At 44.5% G+C, this 23,387-nt stretch overlaps 1 protein-coding gene and 1 pseudogene across 1 annotated transcript; both read right to left on the bottom strand.

Annotated features, from left to right (window-relative positions):
• Positions 1–97: 97 nt before the first annotated feature.
• LOC123165363 (uncharacterized) lies at positions 98–6,545 on the bottom strand. Its single transcript, XM_044582993.1, has 9 exons — positions 5,861–6,545; positions 5,294–5,355; positions 5,025–5,174; positions 4,103–4,279; positions 3,274–3,489; positions 1,504–3,185; positions 1,334–1,399; positions 1,138–1,207; positions 98–1,029 (listed from the first exon to the last, which is right to left on the bottom strand). Exons 1-9 carry the CDS (start codon positions 6,123–6,125, stop codon positions 388–390), a joined length of 3,330 nt encoding a protein of 1,109 aa, XP_044438928.1. The 5' UTR covers positions 6,126–6,545; the 3' UTR covers positions 98–387.
• LOC123171646 (uncharacterized) lies at positions 6,401–6,551 on the bottom strand (annotated as a pseudogene).
• Between the last annotated feature and the right edge of the window lie 16,836 nt (positions 6,552–23,387).

Below are 23,387 nucleotides of genomic sequence, written 5' to 3'. Positions count from 1 at the left end.
TCAGTTTCAAATCAATCTCGCTCAGGGAGCTATGAGAAAAACAAACTCAGCGATAATAAAAAGTGAAGCATGCAAAAAATGTGAAGTCACTGGAAAATGATGCTGAATTTGAATCTATACGTGAGCATGATGTTTTTCAACCCTGACTGGTGCTGATGATGCTGACGAATGGAGAGCGGGCACTGCGAAGCTGGCGTGCAGGATGGGGACGGCATCGCTCCTCACCCTGCTGACGATCTCTTGGTGTAAAGCACAGTGATGTCTTGGCATCATTTCTTGTTAGGCGTACACTATTTTCCTAATGGAGGTCAGGCGTAGGCTTCACGTTGTTGATACATATACAAGTACACAACCATGGCATACATACATGGGGATGAGTTGAAGCTACTATCTCTTCCTCTTGAGCATTTCCAATATCAGTTCTGGTTTCCTGCAAACTTCACCTTCCGCCCAGCCCGGCGAGAAGGAGGCGTCGGTAACTTTGCCGAGTCCCTTCCCGTTGCCTGAATACCTCATGATCTTCAGCCTCTTCCTCCCCAAACCAGCGGAGACCCTGAGTGATTCACCATTACTTTGCCTACGGTCAGTCGTGCTTGACCTGACAGTCCCTCTACCCGACACCACTGGCGCCACGGACATCCTTGAAATGTTGAATTCCTCGAGCGCGAAGACCCTCTCGGCATTGCTGGCGCAGTTAGGATCCTTCCCTGGCCTGTCTAGAAACAGCTCATCCGCCTTGGAAACTGAACGACGTCCAGCGTGCCGCAGGCCTGCGTTGCTGGATCCTGGCGATCTCTGGATTGCTGTGGTTGCAGCTGAAATGGGGCTGTGCGGGTGATTAATCGCCGCTTGGAGAAGCAGACGATGCTTCTCAAGGAAGGAGCAGTCACTGATGAGCCGGTTCGCCGTCAGGTGCGTGACACTGTTGAGCCAGAGTTTCTCAAGCTGATCAATGGTTTCTCCTTGACGTATTATGCAGTACAATGTGCTAGATAAGGTGAGCCACTCAGTGAACTGATCCCCAATAATCTGCACGGATGATGTGGTGTTTATCATGCAGTTAGCATTTCACACAAAGTATATATGCTTGACAGAGATGAAGTTGATGCCCTTGAAGACTGGGAAGATGGCACAAACCTCAAAGAGTAGAAGAACGTCTTTCGTCGATGTAAGATGCCCAATAAAATCAGATAAAGATGAGAAATACCTGAAACATAACAGAAGGCAGAGATGTAAATAGACTAAGTCCAGCTTGCCGCTATTGAAATTAATCTTCAATGTTATTATTTTTTAATATTAATTAATCTGCAATATTGTGAATCTGGTTAGTTACCTGCTTGTGACTTGGTGTTGTGCAGCTGGATTTTCTTTGAAAGCAAGACCTGATAGCTTCATAAACCTGCATATATATTACATAGAGATTAGAGATTACTGAGCTTGGCATCTTTTTAAGGTAGGCAAGATAACTAGATGTGTTTCATCTAAAAGTGTGATTCAATGCACCTGTTAGCAAGCTTCAAGCTACCCAAGAAAAGGTTAGGTTCTCTGCATCCAGCAGGATCTTCATTTGTCGTTACTTCTCTCTCTTTGTTAGCATAGTTAAAAATTTGGGCATTCTCTAGTAGTCCAATAACTACGTTACCAAGAACAGATAGGATAGTAATGTTTTTAGACTTATTCTCTAAGCAATACTTGAGATTGGCTTGGATTGAGGACATGTTTTCATCAACTATGTTTATCAAATATTCAAAAAAGTGCTCTAGGAAAACCATGTAAACAGGCTCTGAACAATAACTGGAGTTTGTACAAAAGGATCGATAAACCTCAATAACCAGCTCCGCCTCCAAGTCTTGTGTCATGTTAAGGTAACCCTCGAAACGATTTTCAGCATTCCAATGAGCAGATATACTCCCAGAGGATACAAGAGCAAAAAATGGGTAACAGAAGAACTGACAGAGTACATCATGGCCACTTGCACCACAGCCAGCCTTCAAGTAAGAGATCATTTGCTCATTCAAGCGCTTTGACACTTTGTTCCACACCACCAACCATTTTATTCTTAGCCGGCTATCTACTGGACGCATGATCTGCATATACAAAAAAGGAACCACAGCATGAAAGTTCTCCAGTAGATCAGGTGGACAGATAATTGAAGCCAATTGCTCGGCATCTCCATGTGACAATTCTCCAGTAAACTGAGCTACGATTGACAGAGATAGTGCAGTCAAGTAAACTGCTGGAGAAACCAACTCCATGTAAGCAAGTGGCCTGATCCTTGGATGAGATAGCTTTGGACTGCATTTTGCATATTCAATCTCCTTTATCCGTTCGATGTCTACGCATAACTCGTACTTTCCAGAAGCCAACAGAGAATTATCCAGTTCCTCTACAGTACACTTCACAAACTTTAGACAAAACTGTACCAACACTGCGGAACTGTTACTCTTTTGCTTTCCTACCGTATCCAGAAACACCTTCTTTACAAACTTGCATACCTTAGTAATGCATATCATGACATTGTCATCAGCAAACTTTGAGTTACACTGAACTTGAACTCCCTCTAGAAGCAACCTGAAAGTTTGTGTTGTGGAGTCCATAACAGTTACGGCCATGTCGGCAGTCATGTTATGAAGTAGTTCTGGATTCACAATTGAGCCAAGGATCTCCAACTGAAAATCAAAGCTGGTAACATCCCATGGTAACCATTTGATCTGATGAACATCAAACAAGGCCTTGAGATGCGCACAAGTTTGGGATAGCAAGTTCTGATTCAGTGGAACACGCACATCATCATCGGGTGAGATCAAATGCCTAGCTCTTACTGAAATAAAGTCATGAAACAGATTGATGCAAAATGACCACAGTGGCTTGTTCTGATTATCAAATCTAGTGGAGAAAATTATCTTGAGTACTGGCCCAAAAGCAGCCTCTAGAATGGATAAATGGTTAATCAAATCACCAAGTTTATATAAAAGGTAATGCCATGTGCTCAAGCAGGAGGAACTTAAAGCAATATTATGACTTCTTGACAGAACTCCACATAAAGGCATCATAATTAGCCTTATCTTTTTCATCTGAGCACTAGCATGTGCTCTGGGTTCAATAGGAGACATCACTGTCCCCTGATCCATATTTTCTAAAACCTGTGGCCCAAAAAATGCATCCACCAAATTTTTCCAGATAACCTGCAATTCTGAAAATATCATCATATTATATTGGAATATATTTGTCTTAAAAGAAAACAACTGTACTTGAGGAAAGAGTTTAACTCGCCATTGTGGTTATCTGAACTTGAGGATCAGGATCAGTAAATAATTGCTCAGGGACCTTAAGCATTTTGTTAAGTAGAGGTCTAGTGCTCGCTGCACTTGCGCCAAGTAAGGATATGAACCATCCCCATGACTTTACTGCTTGAATTTTCTTTGAAGGGTCATTGAGCATATCAAGCATAGAAGAGAGTAGCTTTTGCTCAAGGTCCAAAGCTACTTCCTGCACAGCAAGCACAAAGTAAAACTCAAATGAGGGACTGTTAATACATAAAGGATTTGAAATTGGAATTTTTATATTACACTAGCAAGTAAAACGGTACAATAAGAGGTTGGTAAATAACTGTTGTAATAACACAAGGATCATTGCAACAGGGAAAGTAGTAGGAGATGACTAAATCATTCAACGATATGAAAATACTACATTTCAAATATAGCACAAACATTAATGTAAGTGAGAAGCATTATTGTACTGTGCCAAATATAAACTGGCCTAGGTTAATCTGTTGTAACTTTCAGTCTGCTTTCTTAAATGATTTCTATAATCATATCAAACTAAATAAAACTGCAGGCCATTTCAGTGCTACACGGAAAAGCAAATGTTGACTTTTGTTTTTCTATGAAGCTCCCAGAGCATATTTGTATTTAGTAACAGACTCGATCCAATACATTTTCAACAGTTAACAGTCAAGTGCTTAGTGGCAATTAAGTCTGTGATACCCGACTTACAGTTATAAAGACACAATATGGGTACTATAGTTCGCAATGAGAAAACTAATGTCAGCAGTTAGAAACATCTAGCTCCAAATCATTATAGGAGTCATTATTCAATTTACCTTAGAAAGAGGAGATTGAGGAGGTAAAATAACTGATGACACCTTAATGAGGCATCTTTCAGACATATCCCTTTCCGGCTTGTCAGCACTTAAGAGTCTTCGGTATATTGGGGGAACCCATATGCTTGATTGGTCTCTCATTCCTTTTGGATATTGACTAGCAAGTTTCATGGTAGCCTTGAGAAAGAGTTTTCAAAGACGGCCTTAGTTCAAGTATTACTAGCAGGTAAAACATTAAACCACAAAAAAGGAACAAGAATCAAGTGTGTGCTTCACATTTGCGCCAAAAGTGCTCATACTAAAAAGGTAAAACCTCCGACTTGAATGATTTTCTAGCTGGTGCGGCAACATAAAATAAACTAGTGAGGCATGGAAAAAATCTAATGACATCATCTATGAACAATTTGTTTTTCCTCCCTGATGAAGACGTGAAATATAAGAGTAATGAACTCTAATAATTACCTAGGTATTTTAGTAAATTAACATACTGAAGAGTGTTGCCATTGCAATTTCAAGTGATGATAGAATTAAACAGATTCACTCAAAGTTCATTAGCAAGAGAGTGGGCATATATATTAATTAGTAACTTAAACTGTTTTCATAAGAAAGAATGTATCTTAATACGGCAGTCTTAACACTTAAGCCTGTCTGGAAAAGGTTACACGGATGTCTTGCAGGGCTGGAGGTAAACCCCTTCAGTTACAGCAATTGTAAAAAGATGCCAACTATGTTGGTCACTGGCAATACATTATGCTGCAAAGAAATCATTCACATGAACTGTTTTATTGCTATAAGAAACATACTATGAGATTAATTACTCTGCTCAACAAACCAGAGATAGGCATACTATGAGATTAATTACTTAGTTCACCAAACAAAAGAGAGGTAATGCAGTAGAACGCAGTTTAAGTAGGAAGAAAACCTGAACAGCCTCAAATGTTGTAGACAAAGAACCAAATGGATTGTCAAGGGCATAAACAATAGCATTGAGCAAGGGAGTTACTCCATCCTCTACCACCGAAGCCTCCAATTGTTGAACAGAAATGCACCAGACTGCAAGATTACAAATAGCCTGTAATAACAATTAAGAGAAGAAATAGGAACTCAATTACTGAACGAGCACACACATTCTCCCCAGTAAAACTGAACAAAAGAAGAACCTGAAAACGAAAAATGGTGAGCAGAACAAACCTTCATCTTGGTGGTCATGATCAGCCGAACCAAAGTAGCCAATACCGATTGAGCCAACTGTCCTGCAGGGTAAGAAAAATAAATATTATAACTGTTCCTTCAAGCCAACAGGTAATTTGATGATAATCAAAAACAAGAGATAGCAACGTATAGTGATTTAAAATAGCAAAAGGGACAGGCTCTTTAATTGTAGAAAATCATGAACTGTCAAAACAAAAATTTATCAGCTCCAACTTTAGCATGTGTACTCAGAGTACCTGCCATGAAATGAAAAATTTCTACGTTTTCCTAAGAAAATGTAAACTACCAGCTCTCATTGAAAGGCCAATGTGTGAGGATGAAACTGCTAGATGATGGGAAAATGGATCTGAGACAATGGTTTATTAATCATATAGTATCAGTGGAAGACTGGAAGGTGAACCTACAGCCGTGCAAGGCCTGGAGTGACAGGAGCCAGATTGTCAGTAGAACATGGTGGTCGCCCACATTCCACCAAGATTTCTTCACTGGGCCTAACTCGGCACAGACATAAACCGCGAGATGGGGGCTACCAGGAGGTGCTACTACCTGAGATGGTGGAGACGAGGACAGGGTGGTAGAGCGCGAAGCCGAGGCACTTGAGTGCGGAGGCGGCGACGGCCTCGTCATCTTCGGCGGCGTCGCGGAGGAGGAGCGGGAGCAGGGCGGAGGGGGAGGCCGCCGCGAGGTCGGCCGCGGCGGAGGGGTCGTCGGCGCACGCGCGCTGCAGGTGGAGGAGGCACGCGTACGCGGCGGCGCGGTCGGGCTCCGCCGCAATCTCCGCCACCTGCCGCGACACCGACGGCGGCGCCATGGAGGCGCGAAAGGGAAGAACGTTTTGGGGCAGTTGGTCGAGTCGTCGGAGATGCGTATGCGGTAACGGGCATTACGCCAACACAGCAGGGAAAGCGGCTTCTCGTTTAGAGGGGGAAGCGGTTTTCTGAGCGTACGTATCTCACGACAGACCGCTAAAAAGAGTATATAATAATACGTAAAAAGAACAATCCTCGAGGTATATCCAAATTTCAGAATCATGTGTATGGCAAAGTTCAATCAGGCCAAAGGTAAATTTTGAATTAAGTTTTGTAGGGCTTTCCCCTCTCCGAAGAGAGGGAGCCCTTACAGAAATTCTCAGTAGCCCATGAGGGCCAAAGAGGGGGTTTGGAAATAGTTTTCAACCAGCAATTGACGCGCCTCGGTATAACCTCACTAGCTGCGTCATTGCCCCAAGCGCAAAGATGCCTTCTCCCGTCCGCCCGCACCCCCTTCTTATACCCCGCTCGCCCCCTCCCGCCCCCTCCGCGAGCGATGTGGGACTAATCGCACCACCAGCGAGCCAACCGACGGATACGCACCTCACGGACGGGCAAGCAGACAAGCGAGCGTGGGCCGCTTCTCCCCTCGCGCGTGGGCTGCTGAGTGTCGTGGGCCTGATACGGGACAACATTGCCACTTGCAGCCTACGCCTCCCCTAAAAAAAGAAACATTATCCAACTGGAGAGGAGAACGAAAGAGAGAAATCGAGGGTTCGAAGGCCGTGCATTTTTATTTTTATTTTTTTAGATGAGATTGAGAATCGCAAGTGGCATGCATGCGCACATCATTCTGGTCGGGGACGGGCGATTTTTTTATATTCTTTGTGAGAAGAACTTTTGGTCCAGGCCGTGGACGGAGCTATCATCCGGCGGCCACTTTCTGTTTGATCTTGCTTATTAGTAGCAGCAACTTGGTACGGGATACTACTAGTTGTTTATTAGCGAGTGGCGCATCGATGGGATGGGTTACGTAGGTTTGCTGATAAATCTGGGCAAGATTAGCTTAGTCATTGTCAGTCAGTTGCAAACCACCTCTGCAGGGGTGGGTGCAAACGGCACATGCACGACGGCATTCGGCGTCGCCGTCGTAGACGGACCGGGCCAGTGCGATGCGAACGGGAGCCTCTTCAGCATGTCTTCCTCCTACAGGGCGAGCTGCTGATCAAGCCGGTGTTATCCTATTCCTATCCAGTTCCAGCTGGACCTGGAGGAGGGAGACGCACGTAGGGGCGTACGTGTGGCCATCTCTGTCATTCGTTCCAGTTCGGGCTGTGCCTCTGGCTTTTTGTTCGATCGTTTTGTTGCTTCTGAATTTTCTGAAGAGAACTTTTGGCCCAGGCCGTAGATGGAGCTATCACCACCCAGTGCCCACTTTTTCCTTGGAAGATGTACGTATCATTTTTCTTTTTTGCGAGCGAATGTAACGTAGCTTATTGGTAACGATGCTACAGTAGTTTTTAGTTTACTACATGGTGATAAGACTTAAGAGTGGATAAACCCTGTCATGCCCTTGCAAAAATCCGTTCTTCTGCCCACTCGCACGGTTAGCACCATAATGATTTTTCCTAATTGACGAGCGGCCATCCTTCTTGATTCCGCAGCACCAGAAGATACGCGTGACGTGGAAACGGTGCGAGCGTTATCTCGTTGATGAGTGATGACAAATCGCCTCCACCTCGGGTACACGTCAGACGGACGGATAGATATACCGCGTTATCATCACCGCCGTTTCAAACGTGAGGCAAACGTGGCTCCTGCAGGCAGCTGCACCGTTATAGACGGAAGTCGTCGTCGTCGTCCACGTCGTGGACGCGGTGCCGCCGATTGGCGTGACACGCAACGTCGGAGTTTGACCCGGCCACGGCCACGGGGGTGCCGATCCAGTCCTGAGTCCTGACAGTGCATCGGCGTGGATCCGCCGTGGCAGCCTCGGCCTCGATCGGTCCCGTCGCGCGGCTGGCTGCCACGGTCCAAACGAGGTCGCGTGGGCCAAAGGTGTCCCGTCGCGTGCGGCGACCGGCCACATGGACGACGGCTCTCTTTGTTCGTTGAGGACGAAAGTTCTTTTTTAACTGGGATGTGAATCAAGGACCGAACGAATATTCTACTATGCATTTGCAGGTGCGGATTGTTTCGAGGTTGGCGGAACCCGGAGCGAATATACGAGACGGACACAAATGGTAGCACTGCCACAATAGTGGCATTTCGAATGTTATCTTGTCACATAGAGCAATGATAACAGCCCGCTCAAAATTCAAAGTTAATATTTCAACGAAACATTATTTCAAATATAAATCACAATCCAGACATAATAAAGTTTTGAAATAAAAAGTTTAAATTTAAATTCAGCTTATTCAGACGCATGCATCAACAATTCAAAAGTACATATTTTAATGAAATAATATTTCAAACATAGATAACAATCCAAACATAATAAAGTTTTGAAATAGAAAATTCAAAATTAAATTCAGCTTATTCGGACACATGCTCTAATTATGAACCACTCACGCATGCTCCACCAAATCACAAGCTGTGTGCAAGACTGTTTTCAGGAGAAAAAAAACATTTGATGATGCGAAAACCTTAAACGATTGATTATGAAAATGCAAATATCCACTTTATGTAGAGTCAGATTAAGACATGCTATATTCGGTGTGGAAAATAATAGACTATTGATTTTAAATCTTGAAATAGGCTTCCGACTAGGTTTCTATGTAAAGCCCAGATGGCAAAACCAATGCAAAATGGTGAGGAAAGTTTTTCTTTTTGAAAAACACGCCATGTATTAACTAATAAAAAATGTTATTACAATCATTCATTACAACATATGCCACAAGCAGGGCGGAACAATATTAACAAGAACCCCATCAGACCTAGTACTAAAACTAAACTTAGCAATCTCATGTGCCACCCCATTAGCAAGCTGATAAATTTAGGAAATTTCAAAATCTTGGATCGTCCTGAAGATACTCAGAGCCTCTTTCTTCAGATCAACAAGAGGAGACCTGTCAGGCTTCTCATTTGCAAGGAGAGAGTGAACAAAAGCATAGTCAGTCTAAAAAAATACTGTGAAGGGTGATACCGATATAAAGGTCTGAGAGGTAGACACGGAGCTCAGCTTCATTCTCGCTAGTACACAGACCAATAAAATCTCATGACAAAATGATAACTTCATCGGATGTATTTCTACCTGAAAGTGCTAGTTATCGACTAGAGGGGGGGTGAATAGGCGATTTTTATGAAAGTCTTCAAAACATGGGAGTTTCAAAGACAAACGATAGAAATGAACATATAAACATGCAGCGGAAGGTAGACTACACTAAGCAAGCCATAGACAAGTATTCAATGAAGTGAAAGCACGAAGACTAATAGCAGCTAGGTAGAAAAGATCAGGATGGAAGATGGTATGAAGCCAAACAACAATAGTAGTCACACAGTGAAGTCAAACAGGCAATGACTTCACGAAGACAAACTGTAAGTAAAGAGAGGGAGAGGATAGAACCAGTCACTTGATGAGGACAAAGGATTTGTTGGACCAGTTCCAGTTGCTGTGACAACTGTACGTCTGGTTAGGGAGGCTGAGATTCAACTCAGAAGACCGTGTCTTCACCTTATTCCTCTTGAGCTAAGGACACCCAGTCCTCGCCCAATCACTCTGGTAAGTCTTCAAGGTAGACTTCCAAACCTTCACAGACTTCGTTCACCGGCGATCCACAATGACTCTTGGATGCTCAGAACGCGACGCCTAACCGGCTGGAGGATTCACAGTCCTCAAGTGTAACAAGTCTTCAGGTCACGCGGACAGAAAGACTTCAGTGATGCCTAACACTCTTTGGCTCTGGGTGTTTGGGCTTTGTCCTCGCAAGGATTTCTCTCTCTCAAAAGCTTCGGAGGTGGGTTGCTCTCAAACGACAAAAGCCGTGCACTAACTCTGAGCAGCCACCAATTTATGGTGTAGGGGGTGGGCTATTTATAGCCACTAGGCAACCCGACCTGATTTGTCTGAAATGACCCTGGGTCACTAAGGAACTGACACGTGTTCCAACGGTCAGATTTCAAACACACGCGGCAGCTTGACTTGGGCTACAAGTGACTCATCCAACTCTGGATAAGGTTTGCTCTCATTGTCTTCGCTCGAAGACATATGATTTGGTTGAGCATCACTTCAGTGACTCTGACTTTGTTCACTTGGACCCCACCTAACAGTACGGTGGTTCCTATGACTCAACAAAGAAGAAAAAGGAAACAACGAAACAACTAAGTCTTCGCGCTCCATAGTCTTCACGTGATGTCTTCTCTTGTCATAGTCTTCAATGTGAATATCTTCACATACCACCATTGTCTTCAATGTCTTCATACATTTTTAGGGGTCATCTCCGGTAGGTAAACCGAATCAATGAGGGACTACTACCTGTGTTATCCTGCAATTCTCACAAACACATTAGTCCCTCGACCAGGTTTGTCGTCAATACTCCAAAACCAACTAGGGGTGGCACTAGATGCACTTACAATCTCCCCCTTTTTGGTGATTGATGACAAACTGTTAGAAGTTTTCAACGGGGATTAAAGTATATGAAATTGTAAAAGATTAAGGTATTGTCTTCATAAGTAGCAAAAGGCTCCCCCTGAAGATGTGCATATAAATAATTTGCTTTTGGAATGCAAATGCACATGGCAGGTTGTACTTGTGGAGATCCTCTTCAACTTATGAAGACAATTCATCATGCATGATTAGATATAACGAAGATAATGACATGCATAATGAAAAATGGACGTCTGCAGTATGACTTCGTGCGGGATTTATCATCGCACATGCGGAATTTATCATCGCATCACAGAATAGCAAACAAGTAGCAGACGACCATCAGGTTTAAGTGTTACAACTCAAAGAACCAAATGTATCAAAAGCGAGAGTTGTAAACACTAGGCAAAATATAAAGCAACCGCCCATATGGACCCGCTTGAAGACTATCAACTCATATGCTTCTCCCCCTTTTGTCAGTAAGGACCAAAAAGGTTTGAAGACACAGAGCCTCTACTCGTTCCCAGAAGGAGTAGGTGAAGCTGCAGGGTCGTCGTTGGCGTTTGGCGGTGCAGAAGAACTTGGAGCAGTGTCGACACACGCTGAAGTTGGAGGTGGTGAAGTAGCATCATCTTGGTCATCTATGACTCTGGCATTCACCATTGCAGCTGAGGAGGAATAGTCAGAGTCTTCAAGAGAGGGAGTTCGATGCAAGACAACATTCCTTGGAGGAGTGGAGTCAAACTTGAATCTTTCAGTGAAGCCATCGTCTTGAAGATCAGCTTCAGCACTCAGCAATGTCAAACTCTTCCATGACCTCCGACAGGTTTCATGAGTGACAAAGGCATTCTTGGTGGCAAGGTTGCGAATGCGATTGACATCCACCAAGAGGCTTTGCATCTGTCGCTTCAGCCAGTAGTGATGCCTATCCTGTTTCTGATGCAGGGCAACGAGAAGCTCTCTATCATTGAGAACACGAGATCGCTTTTGAGGCCTGTGCGCAATTGTGTTCTCAGTGGCTTCAGTATTAGCACGATGAGGACCACGTGTATTGCCAGCCAAAGGATAAACACGAGTGACGGCCTGGACTCCTTCAATGGGTTGGGTGAAGCTTTGGTGATCGGCATTGTGAAGATAAATGGGCTCCTTGGCAGGCTCTGGGTATATGGCTTCAACTGACATATCAACCTCTGGCAAAAAGATAAGATGGTTGCGAGCAGAAGGCTGATAGTTGACAGCTGAATGAAGCTTGATAAGGCGCATAACCCAAGGAGTGTAGAACTTCAGAACAAAGAGATCAGAGCCTGATGCAGCCAATTGCCTGATAAAGAAGTCTTGAGCATTGAAGCTGATGCCATTGAAGATATAAAAGACCAATGTCTTTATCGCTCCTTCAAGCTTTGCTGCAGAAGAATGTCCCTTGATGGGCCATAGAGTTCGCCTGATGATATTATAAATAGTGCGGGGCAGATACTCTAGGTCTTCAACAAAGAACTCTCTTGGGTATTCAGCGTCGAGTGGCAGAGGCTTCATCATGCTTAGCATTTGGCTCATGTTGAGCTCTGGCTTCTGAAAGATGTTCTCCAATGCATTGCGGTGAAGCTGACAACCAGGCTCGAAGAGTTCACCTAGAGTGGGCAGGCCAGTTAGCTCAATGATATCAAGAGCTTTAGCTTCATGATGGACATTGCATGTCATCCACTCAAGGACCCAAGTCTTCGGATCCCTGTTGTAGCCGCGAGTGTGGAGGGTAGCACAAAATTGTAGCAGAAGCTCTTCATTCCAATGCTCCTTATCAGTCACAAAGTTCAGCAATCCAGCATCACAGAAGCAGTCAAGGGCTTCTTCAAGGCAAGGCAGTCCAGCAATGGCTTCACAATCAAGACGCATATGAGGGAAGATGCACCATTGATCATAGAGAACACAAGAGTAGTAGCTGCGCTGCTGATAGCTCCAGAACCGATCAGATGAAATCCTTGGCTTGGAATAGGGGTTCTTGGCGCTATCAAAGAAAGTGTTGTGCGCAATGAAGCCATTTGCATTGAAAGATCCTGGTGAAGTTGCAGTACCTGGAAACCTTGGCAGCCTTGGCTTCGGCTTCTGGACCTGAGGCCTGTGCTCTACATGATAGTCAAATTGCGGACCGACAGCAGGTGGAGGAACCAGAATGGGCCATCTGACAGTAACCAACTTGAAAGATCGTGGATGTCGCCTAGAGGGGGGGTGAATAGTCGCTTTAAAATAATTACGGTTTAGGCTTGAACAAATGCGGAATAAACCTAGCGGTTAATTTGACAAGCACAAAACCTACAACAACTAGGCTCACCTATGTGCACCAACAACTTATGCTAAGCAAGACAAACAACTAAGTGATAGCAAGATATATGACAAGAAACAATATGGCTATCACAAAGTAAAGTGCATAAGTAAAGGGTTTGGGTAAGAGATAACCGAGGCACGCGGAGACGACGATGTATCCCGAAGTTCACACCCTTGCGGATGCTAATCTCCGTTTGGAGCGGTGTGGAGGCACAATGCTCCCCAAGAAGCCACTAGGGCCACCGTAATCTCCTCACGCCCTCGCACAATGCAAGATGCCGTGATTCCACTAAGGGACCCTTGAGGGCGGTCACCGAACCCGTACAAATGGCAACCCTTGGGGGCGGTCACCGAACCCGTACACTTTGGCATCCCTTGGGGGCGGTCATCGGTACCCGTCAAATTGCTCGGGGTGATCTCCACAACCTAATTGGAGAACCCGACGCTTGCCCGGAGCTTTACACCACAATGATTGAGCTCCGAACACCACCAACCGTCTAGGGCGCCCAAGCACCCAAGAGGAACAAGCTCAAGGGCACCAAGCACCCAAGAGCAATAAGCTTCTCAACTTGTAACTTCCACGTATCACCGTGGAGAACTCAAACCGATGCACCAAATGCAATGGCAAGGGCACACGGAGTGCCCAAGTCCTTCTCTCTCAAATCCCACCGAAGCAACTAATGCTAGGGAAGAAAAAGAGAGGAAGAACAAGAAGGAGAACACCAAGAACTCCAAGATCTAGATCCAAGGGGTTCCCCTCACATAGAGGAGAAAGTGATTGGTGGAAATGTGGATCTAGATCACCTCTCTCTTTTCCCTCAAAAACTAGCAAGAATCCATGAAGGGATTGAGAGTTAGCAAGCTCGAAGAAGGTCAACAATGGGGGAAGAACACGAGCTCAACGGATAAGGTTCATTGGGGAAGAAGACCTCCTTATATAGCGGGGGGAACAATCCAACCGTTACCCCCCCCCCACACCAGCCCCGCAGAGAGCGGTACTACCGCTTGGCCAGCGGTACTACCGCTCCCCCTCGCGGTACTGCCGCTGGGCCTAGAGCGGTACTACCGCGGTGGTCAGGGCGGTACTACCGCATACGAGCGGTACTACGGCCCCACTACCGCGGCTAGTACCGTAAAACCCGACACGAAAAAGACCCCTCGAATCGAGGCGATACTAGCACGAGACCGCAGCAGTACTACGGCTGAGGGCTACCAGCGGTACTACCGCTCTGGAGTGGTACTACCGCTCTAGAGCGGTACTACCGCTTGTAGCACCCAAGCGGTACTACCGCTCCAGCCCGCGGTACTACCGCTAGGAAACCAAAACTGCCATAACTTCTGCATATGAGCTCCGAATTGAGCAAACTCAAGCTTGTTGGATAGAGGAAGACGGGTAGCATCGAAACAGCGACTGGTTATAGTAAGAAGAGGCAGGGGAGGTATGCCAACAAATAGAGGAGTGAAACCTCCAACCGAGAAGAACCGGCATAACCTCCAACATCGAAAACATCATAGAAGATGCGAGTGAACTCCGTTTTCGATGAACTCGAGCTTGTCATCAAGATGACCATAAGCTCCAAAACTCACAAAGAGAAGAACCAAACAAGAACCAATAAAGATGATGCAAGGATGCAATGGTTTGAGCTCTCTATGAACGATACGATCAAGCTACTCATCGAGAGCCCCCCTTGATAGTACGACAATCGATCCTATAACCCGGTCTCCCAACTACCATCATGAGACCGGTAAAATAGAAAACCTATCAAGAGCAAACCTTTGCCTTGCACATGGTCCACTTGAGCTAGATGATGACGATCTTGACTCCCTCAAGTTGGACCACCTTTCTTGGTTGCGTTGGCTCGATGAAGACTAGTTGATTGCTCCCCCATGCTCCACTATGGGTGAGCCACTCTTCCGCACATCTTCACAAGTCCATTGTCACCACAATGGACGGCAAGCTTCAAGCATTTGATCTCTTCATGATGCTTGACTTGAACTTGCACACCGCAACATCTTCACAAGTCCATTGTCACCAAAATGGACGGCAAGCTTCAAGCATTTGATCTCTTCATGATGCTTCACTTGAACTTGCACAGCGCAACCTAACCCCACAAAGAACTCTCACGAAGATCATGGGTTAGTACACAAAGCGTAATTGACAATGCTTACCACACCATGGGATCGCTTGATCCCTCTCGGTACATCTTCTATGCTTTGTGAGTTGATCAAGTTGATTCACTCTTGACTTAGTCTTGATCAACCATGAATCTTTCCAACTCTCTTCATTTGGATGATGTCTTGAAGATATACATGAATGATCACACAATCTTCTTCTCCAAGACATGCTTGCAATAAGCTCAACTCTCACATGACCAATCTTTGGATAATTCCTTAATAACACCTTGGTCACCACATAAACTCCTTGAAACCAACACATGAACTTCAAGAAATGCCTATGGACAAATCCTTCAAATATAACTCAAGGCAACCATTAGTCCATAGAGATTGTCATCAATTACCAAAACCAAACATGGGGGCACCGCATGTTCTTTCACAACTGACCACGATCAAATGCATGCTCGATGGTGTGTGGCCTTGGAGGCGGCACAGGAGCAATGGCAGTGGCATTAACTTCAGGCTGCAGATTTGCATGAGGTGTAGCATTGGCTTCAGGTGCATTCACTTCAGGCACCACATTAGCTTCAGGCACCACATTAGCTTCGGCCATGACAATGTCATTGGCTTCAGTTGAGTTGTTTGTGGTAGCCTCAGTATTATTAACCTCCACTTGAGTAGCTGGAGGGTAGGACACGTTCTCCTCGAGAACAACTTCAGGGTTGGACGGGGGTGTAGCAACACGTTCTTCTTCCAATCTTGGCTCTTCTTGTTCATCGGCTGATGCAGCCGGAATATCTTTAGCTGCTTTGGCTTCAGACTCGGAGTTGTTCACAGTTGGAGAGGCTTCAGGAAATACTTGGCGAGATACTGATTGGTGCTCGTCTCCTTCTGGAACACTCGAAGGTGTGACTTGTGGCCGTGGTCCTTTGCGAAGCCTGCGGAACGCTGGCGACGCTTGTGGAGATGGAGTAGGTTGGGCCTCGAAGTCGTCATCTTCAAGCACCGGAGCGGTGACTTGAGTAGGGGGAGTACTTGGGGATTCTTCTTGACAGGGGGAGACTTGAGGGTGATCAGCCCATGAATCATCCTGAGCAATTGGCGTCAAAGGACAACCAATGCTGATGAGTTCGTTGTTCGTGAGAGCAGGTGATGATACCACGTTGTGCTCGATCTGAGGAAGGACTTCATCATTGTCTACATTGTCTTGGGGACCAATGTCTTCAGCTGCGGTGGGGTTGACAGCTGGAATGTCTTCAGCTTCAGGAGCCTCTGGGGAAGCAGGCGCATGAACTATCAGTTGATGCTCTTGTTGTGCAGATGCAGGACGAGCAACATAAATTGGCTCGATGACAAGGGGCTCTGTGGGAGCAGCCCGATCTTTCTTCTTGGTTTTACGCTTATTGGTAGGTGGAGCATCGTCAGTGGTGTTCTTGGTCTTGCACTTTCTGGCTTTGGCTTCAGCTGCCCTTGTCTTCTGAAGCTCTGAAGCCACTGTGGGGACCTTAGGCTTCACGCCTGTCATACTAGCGGGGAAGACAATGCGAGGTTCTTCCCGCCTGGATGTATCAGCTTGGTCCACAGCAGGCTTCTTCTGCTTGGTAGCCATGTTGATGGTTAGTAAAACCACTAGTTTCAAGAAGGGCAAGGGAAAGAAGGGATACTTCATGAAACGGCAAATCAGTTGCTGCTCTAGTAGAGAAACCCAAGGTTGAACCCAAACCCGAGACTAAGTGCTTCTGTAATGAGGGGAACGGTCACTGAAGCAGAACTACCCTAGATATTTGGTAGATGAGAAGGTAGGCAAGGTCGACAGAAGTATATTGGATATACATTATATTAATGTGTACTTTACTAGTACTCCTAGTAGCACCAGGGTATTAGATACCGGTTCGGTTGCTAAGTGTTAGTAACTCGAAATAAAAGCTGCGGAATAAACGGAGACTAGCTAAAAGTGAGATGACGATATGTGTTGGAAGTGTTTCCAAGGTTGATGTGATCAAGCATCACATGCTCCCTCTACCATCGAGATTGGTGTTAAACCTAAATAATTGTTATTTGGTTTTTGCGTTGAGCATAGACATGATTGGATTATGTTTATCGTAATACGGTTATTCATTTTAGGAGAATAATGGTTACTCCTTTTATTTGAATAATACCTTCAGTGGTCTTGCACCTAAAATAAATGGTTTATTGAATCTCGATCGTAGTGATACACATGTTCATGCCAAAAGATATAAGATATTTTGAATCACTTGAGACATGCAAATCATACCACATGGGCAAGATGACTGAAAGGCCTCGTTTTCAGTAAGATGGAACAAGAAAGCAACTTGTTGGAAGTAATACATTTTGATGTGTGCAGTCCAATGAGTGCTGAGGCATGTAGTGGATATCGTTATGTTCTTGCTTCACAGATGATTTGACTAGATGCTAAGAATATTTACTTGATGAAACACAAGTCTGAATTATTGAAAGGTTCAAGTAATTTCAGAGTGAAGTTGAAGATCGTCGTGACAAGAGGATAAAATGTCTATGATATGATCATAGAGATGAATATCTGAGTTACGAGTTTGGCACACAATTAAGACATTGTGGAAATTGTTTCACAACTAATACCGCCTGGAACACCATAGTGTGATGGTGTGTCCGCACATCATAACTGCACCCTATTGGATATGGTGCATACCATGATGTCTCTTATCGAATTACACTATCGTTTATGGGTTAGGCATTAGAGACAACCGCGTTCACTTTAAATAGGGAACCACGCAATTCCGTTGAGACGACACCGTATGAACTATGGTTTAGAGAAACCTAAGCTGTCGTTTCTTAAAAATTTGGGACTGCGACGCTTATGTGAAAAAAAGTTTCAGGCTGATAAGCTCGAACCCAAAGCGGATAAATGCATCTTCATAGAATACCCAAAACAGTTGGGTATACCTCTTATTTCAGATCTGGAAGCAAAAGTGATTGTTTCTAGAAACGGGTCCTTTCTCGAGGAAAAGTTTCTCTCGAAAGAATTGAGTGGGAGGATGGTGGAGACTTGATGAGGTTATTGAACCGTCACTTCAACTAGTGTGTAGCAGGGCACATGAAGTTGTTCCTGTGGCACCTACACCAATTGAAGTGGAAGCTTATGATAGTGATCATGAAACTTCAGATCAAGTCACTACCAAACCTCGTAGGTCGACAAGGATGCGTACTACTTCAGAGTGGTACGTAATCCTGTCTTGGAAGTCATGTTGCTAGACAACAATGAACCTACGAGCTATGGAGAAGCGATGATGGGCCCGGATTCCGATGAACGGCTCGAGGCCATAAAATCCGAGAGAGGATCCATGTATAAAAACAAAGTATAGACTTTGGAAGAACTACTTGATGGTCGTAAGGCTGTTGGGAGCAGATGGATTTTAAAAGGAAGACGGACAATGATGGTAAGTGTCACCATTAAGAAAGCTCGACTTGTTGTTAAGATGTTTTCCGACAAGTTCAAGGAGTTGACTGCGATGAGACTTTCTCACTCGTAGCGATGCTAAGAGTCTGTTGGAATTATGTTAGCAGTTACTGCATTATTTGTGAAATCTTGCAGATAGGATGTCAAAAACATTGTTTCCTCGACGATTTTCTTGAGGAAAGGTTGTATGTGATACAACCAGAAGGTTTTGTCAATCCTGAAAGATGCTAACAAGTATGCAAAGCTCCAGCAATCCTTCTAAGGACTGGAGTAAGAATCTCGGAGTTGGAATGTACGCTTTGATGAGATGATCAAAGATTTTGGGTTTATACAAAGTTTATGAGAAACTTGTATTTCCAAAGAAGTGAGTGGGAGCACTATAGAATTTCTGATGAGTATATGTTGTTGACATATTGTTGATCAGAAATGATGTAGAATTTCTGGAAAACATACAGGGTTATTTGAAAAGTGTTTTTCAATGCAAAACCTGGATTAAGCTACTTGAACATTAAGCATCAAGATCTATAAGGATAGATCAAAAACGCTTAATAGTACTTTCAAATGAATACATACTGTGACAAGATTTTGAAGGAGTTCAAAATAGATCAGCAAAGAAGGAGTTCTTGGCTGTGTTACAAGGTGTGAATATTGAGTAAGACTCAAGACCTGACCACGGCAGAAGAGAGAGCAAGGACGAAGGTCGTCCCCTATGCTTTAGACGTAGGCTCTACAGTATGCTATGCTCTGTACCGCACCTGAAGTGTGCCTTGCCATGAATTAGTCAAGGGGTACAAGAGTGATCCGGGAATGGATCACATGACAGCAGTCGAACCTATCCTTAGTATCTAGTGGACTAAGGAATTTTCTCGATTATGAAGGTGGTAAAAGAGTTCCCCGTAAAGGGTTACGTCGATGCAAACTTTGACACTAATCCGGATGACTCTGAGTAGTAAACCGGATTCGTATAGTAGAGCAGTTATTTGGAATAGCTCCAAGTAGCGCGTGGTAGCTGCATCTACAAGATGACATAGAGATTTGTAAAGCACACACGGATCTGAAAGGTTCAGAGCCGTTGACTAATAACCTCTCTCACAAGCGAGATATGAACAAACCCCATGGGTGTTGGATTCATTACAATCACATAGTGATGTGAACTAGATTATTGACTCTAGTGCAAGTGGGAGACTGTTGGAAATATGACCTAGAGGCAATAATAAAATGGTTATTATTGTATTTCCTTGTTCATGATAATTGTCTATTGTTCATGCTATAATTGTATTAACTGGAAACCGTAATACATGTGTGAATACATAGACCACAACATGTCCCTAGTAAGCCTCTAGTTGACTAGCTCGTTGATTAATAGATGGTTATGGTTTCCTGACCATGGACATTGGATGTCATTGATAACGGGATCACATCATTAGGAGAATGATGTGATGGACAAGACCCAATCCTAAGCATAGCACAAGATCGTGTAGTTCGTTTGCTAAGAGCTTTTCTAATGTCAAGTATCGTTTCCTTAGACCATGAGATTGTGCAACTCCCGGATACCGTAGGAATGCTTTGGGTGTACCAAACGTCACAACGTAACTGGGTGGCTATAAAGGTGCACTACAGGTATCTCCGAAAGTGTCTGTTGGGTTGGCACGAATCGAGACTGGGATTTGTCACTCCGTATGACGGAGAGGTATCTCTGGGCCCACTCGGTAATGCATCATCATAATGAGCTCAATGTGACTAATGAGTTAGCCACGGGATCATGCGTTACGGAACGAGTAAAGAGACTTGCCGGTAACGAGATTGAACGAGGTATTGGGATACCGACGATCGAATCTCGGGCAAGTAACATACCGATAGACAAAGGGAATTGTATACGGGATTGATTGAATCCTCGACATCGTGGTTCATCCGATGAATCATCGAGGAGCATGTGGCAGCCAACATGGGTATCCAGATCCCGCTGTTGGTTATTGACCGGAGAGTCATCTCGGTCATGTCTGCGTGTCTCCCGAACCCGTAGGGTCTACACACTTAAGGTTCGGTGACGCTAGGGTTGTAGAGATATTAGTATGCGGTAACCCGAAAGTTGTTCAGAGTCCCGGATGAGATCCCGGACATCACGAGGAGTTCCGGAATGGTCCGGAGGTAAAGATTTGTATATAGGAAGTCCAGTTTCGGCCACCGGGAAAGTTTCGGGGTCACCGGTATTGTACCGGGACCACCGGAAGGGTCCCGGGGGTCCACCGGGTGGGGCCACCTATCTCGGAGGGCCCCATGGGCTGAAGTGGGAAGGGAACCAGCCCCTGGTGGGCTGGTGCGCCCCCATGGGCCTCCCCCTGCGCCTAGGGTTGGAAACCCTGGGGGTGGGGGGCGCCCCACCTGACTTGGGGGGCAAGTTTCCCCCCTTGGCCGCCGCCCCCCTTGAGATTGGATCTCTAGGGCCGGCGCCCCCCCCACAGGGCCCCTATATAAAGAGGGGGGAGGGAGGGCTGCGCACCCAAGCCCCTGGCGCCTCCCTCTCCCCCCATAACACCTCTCCCTCTCGCTGAGCTTGGCGAAGCCCTGCTGAGATCCCCGCTGCTTCCACCACCACGCCGTCGTGCTGCTGGATCTCCATCAACCTCTCCTCCCCCTTGCTGGATCAAGAAGGAGGAGACGTCTCTCCCAACTGTACGTGTGTTGAACGCGGAGGTGCCGTCCGTTCGGCGCTAGGATCATCGGTGATTTGGATCACGACGAGTACGACTCCATCAACCCCGTTCTCTTGAACGCTTCCGCTCGCGATCTACAAGGGTATGTAGATGCACTCCTCTCTCTCGTTGCTAGATGACTCCATAGATTGATCTTGGTGATGCGTAGAAAATTTTAAATTTCTGCTACGAACCTCAACACCAAGTACCCATCACAAACCCTTATCTCCCGCATTACATTATTTGCCATTTGCCTCTCGTTTTCCTCTCCCCCACTTCACCCTTGCCGTTTTATTCGCCCTCTCTTTTTCGTTCGCCTCCCTTTATTTTGCTTGCCTTGTCGTCATGGCTAGTCCTTTATCTTCTCCATTGTCTCCCAAAAATGAAGTTCTCACTTTTAAACAAAGGGAGGGAGAAAATCTAAAAGACGCTTGGTATAGAATTTGCAATGCTCAAAATAGATCTACCAGGAAGCAATCTACTTCCGTTCTCCTCCGCAATTTTTATGTAGGCGCTAATCCTTGGTACAGATATATCCTTGATACCATTACCGGAGGGAATTTCTTGGGTAGCCATACTTTTGATTCTTATAATGCTATGATAGATTTGTTTGGCTCACCACCTCTTTTGGTTAATGGAACTATGTTAACTTTGGAGCATGTACTTGAAATTATTGAAAATAAAGTTGCTACCGTAGAGTTAATTGAAAATTTGGATAAAAAGATCCACAACCAAATTACCCAATATGGATCTAAAGTAGACTTTGAAAAATATTAAGGAGAAGGAACCCATAGTTAATGAAAGAATAAATCAAGATTCCACTAGAATCGATAAACTTGAGGGTACCATTACCAACTTGGGAACCGCTTTTTCTTCCGTAAAGAATACTCCAAGTCCTCCAACTAAAATTGCCAAGCTTATGTATGTTCCTAAAAATAAGGGTGAATCCTCTAGTAAGGAAACTGCGGATCTCAAATCTATAAGTATTCATCCCAATCTTTTTGCTATCATTAAGGAACCAATTGTTACAAATGAATTTTTCGATCTTGTGCCTAAAAGTTTGATAATTAATAAAAAGGAAGAAACTTTTAAGGATGATAGATGCCTCATTGAAGAATTTCCTACCAAAGATGGCAATACCTAGATCTATCCTTGCTTTTATGCCTAGCTAGGGGCGTTAAACGATAACGCTTGTTGGGAGGCAACCCAATTTTATTTTTATTTTTTGCTTTTTGCTTCTGTTTAGGAATAAATATTTGTTCTAGCCTCTGGTTAGATGTGTTTTTATGTTTTAATTAGTGTTTGTGCCAAGTTAAACCTATAGGATCTTCTTGGATGATAGTTATTTGATCTTGCAGAAAATTCCAGAAACTTTCTGTTCACGAAAATAATTGTTAAAAATCACCAGAACGTGATAAAATATTGATTCCAATTGCTGCTGATCAATAAACAAATTGCCTAGGTCTTCCTATTTTGGCTGATTTTTTGGAGTTCCAGAAGTTTGCGTTAGTTACAGATTACTACAGACTGTTCTGTTTTTGACAGATTCTGTTTTTCGTGTGTTGTTTGCTTATTTTGATGAATCTATGGCTAGTAAAAGAGTTTATAAACCATAGAGAAGTTGGAATACAGTAGGTTTAACACCAATATAAATAAATAATGAGTTCATTACAGTACCTTGAAGTGGTCTTTTGTTTTCTTTCGCTAACGGAGCTCACAAGATTTTCTGCTGAGTTTTGTGTTGTGAAGTTTTCAAGTTTTGGTTGAAAGATTTGATGGATTATGGAACAAGGAGCGGCAAGAGCCTAAGCTTGGGGATGCCCATGGCACCCCCAAGATAATATAAGGACACCAGAAAGCCAAAGCTTGGGGATGCCCCGGAAGGCATCCCCTCTTTCGTCTACTTCCATCGGTAACTTTACTTGGAGCAATATTTTTATTCACCACATGATATGTGTTTTGCTTGGAGCGTCTTGTATGATTTGAGTCTTTGCTTTTTAGTTTACCACAATCATCTTTGCTGTACACACCTTTCTGAGAGAGACACACATGATTCGGGAATTATTAGAATACTCTATGTGCTTCACTTATATCTTTTGAGTTATATAGTTTTTGCTCTAGCACTTCACTTATATCTTTTAGAGCACGGTGGTGG

This window comes from Triticum aestivum, chromosome 7D (assembly GCF_018294505.1).
Source record: "Triticum aestivum cultivar Chinese Spring chromosome 7D, IWGSC CS RefSeq v2.1, whole genome shotgun sequence".
Classification (NCBI taxonomy): domain Eukaryota; kingdom Viridiplantae; phylum Streptophyta; class Magnoliopsida; order Poales; family Poaceae; genus Triticum; species Triticum aestivum.
This window is presented reverse-complemented; position numbering and strand designations above follow the sequence as displayed.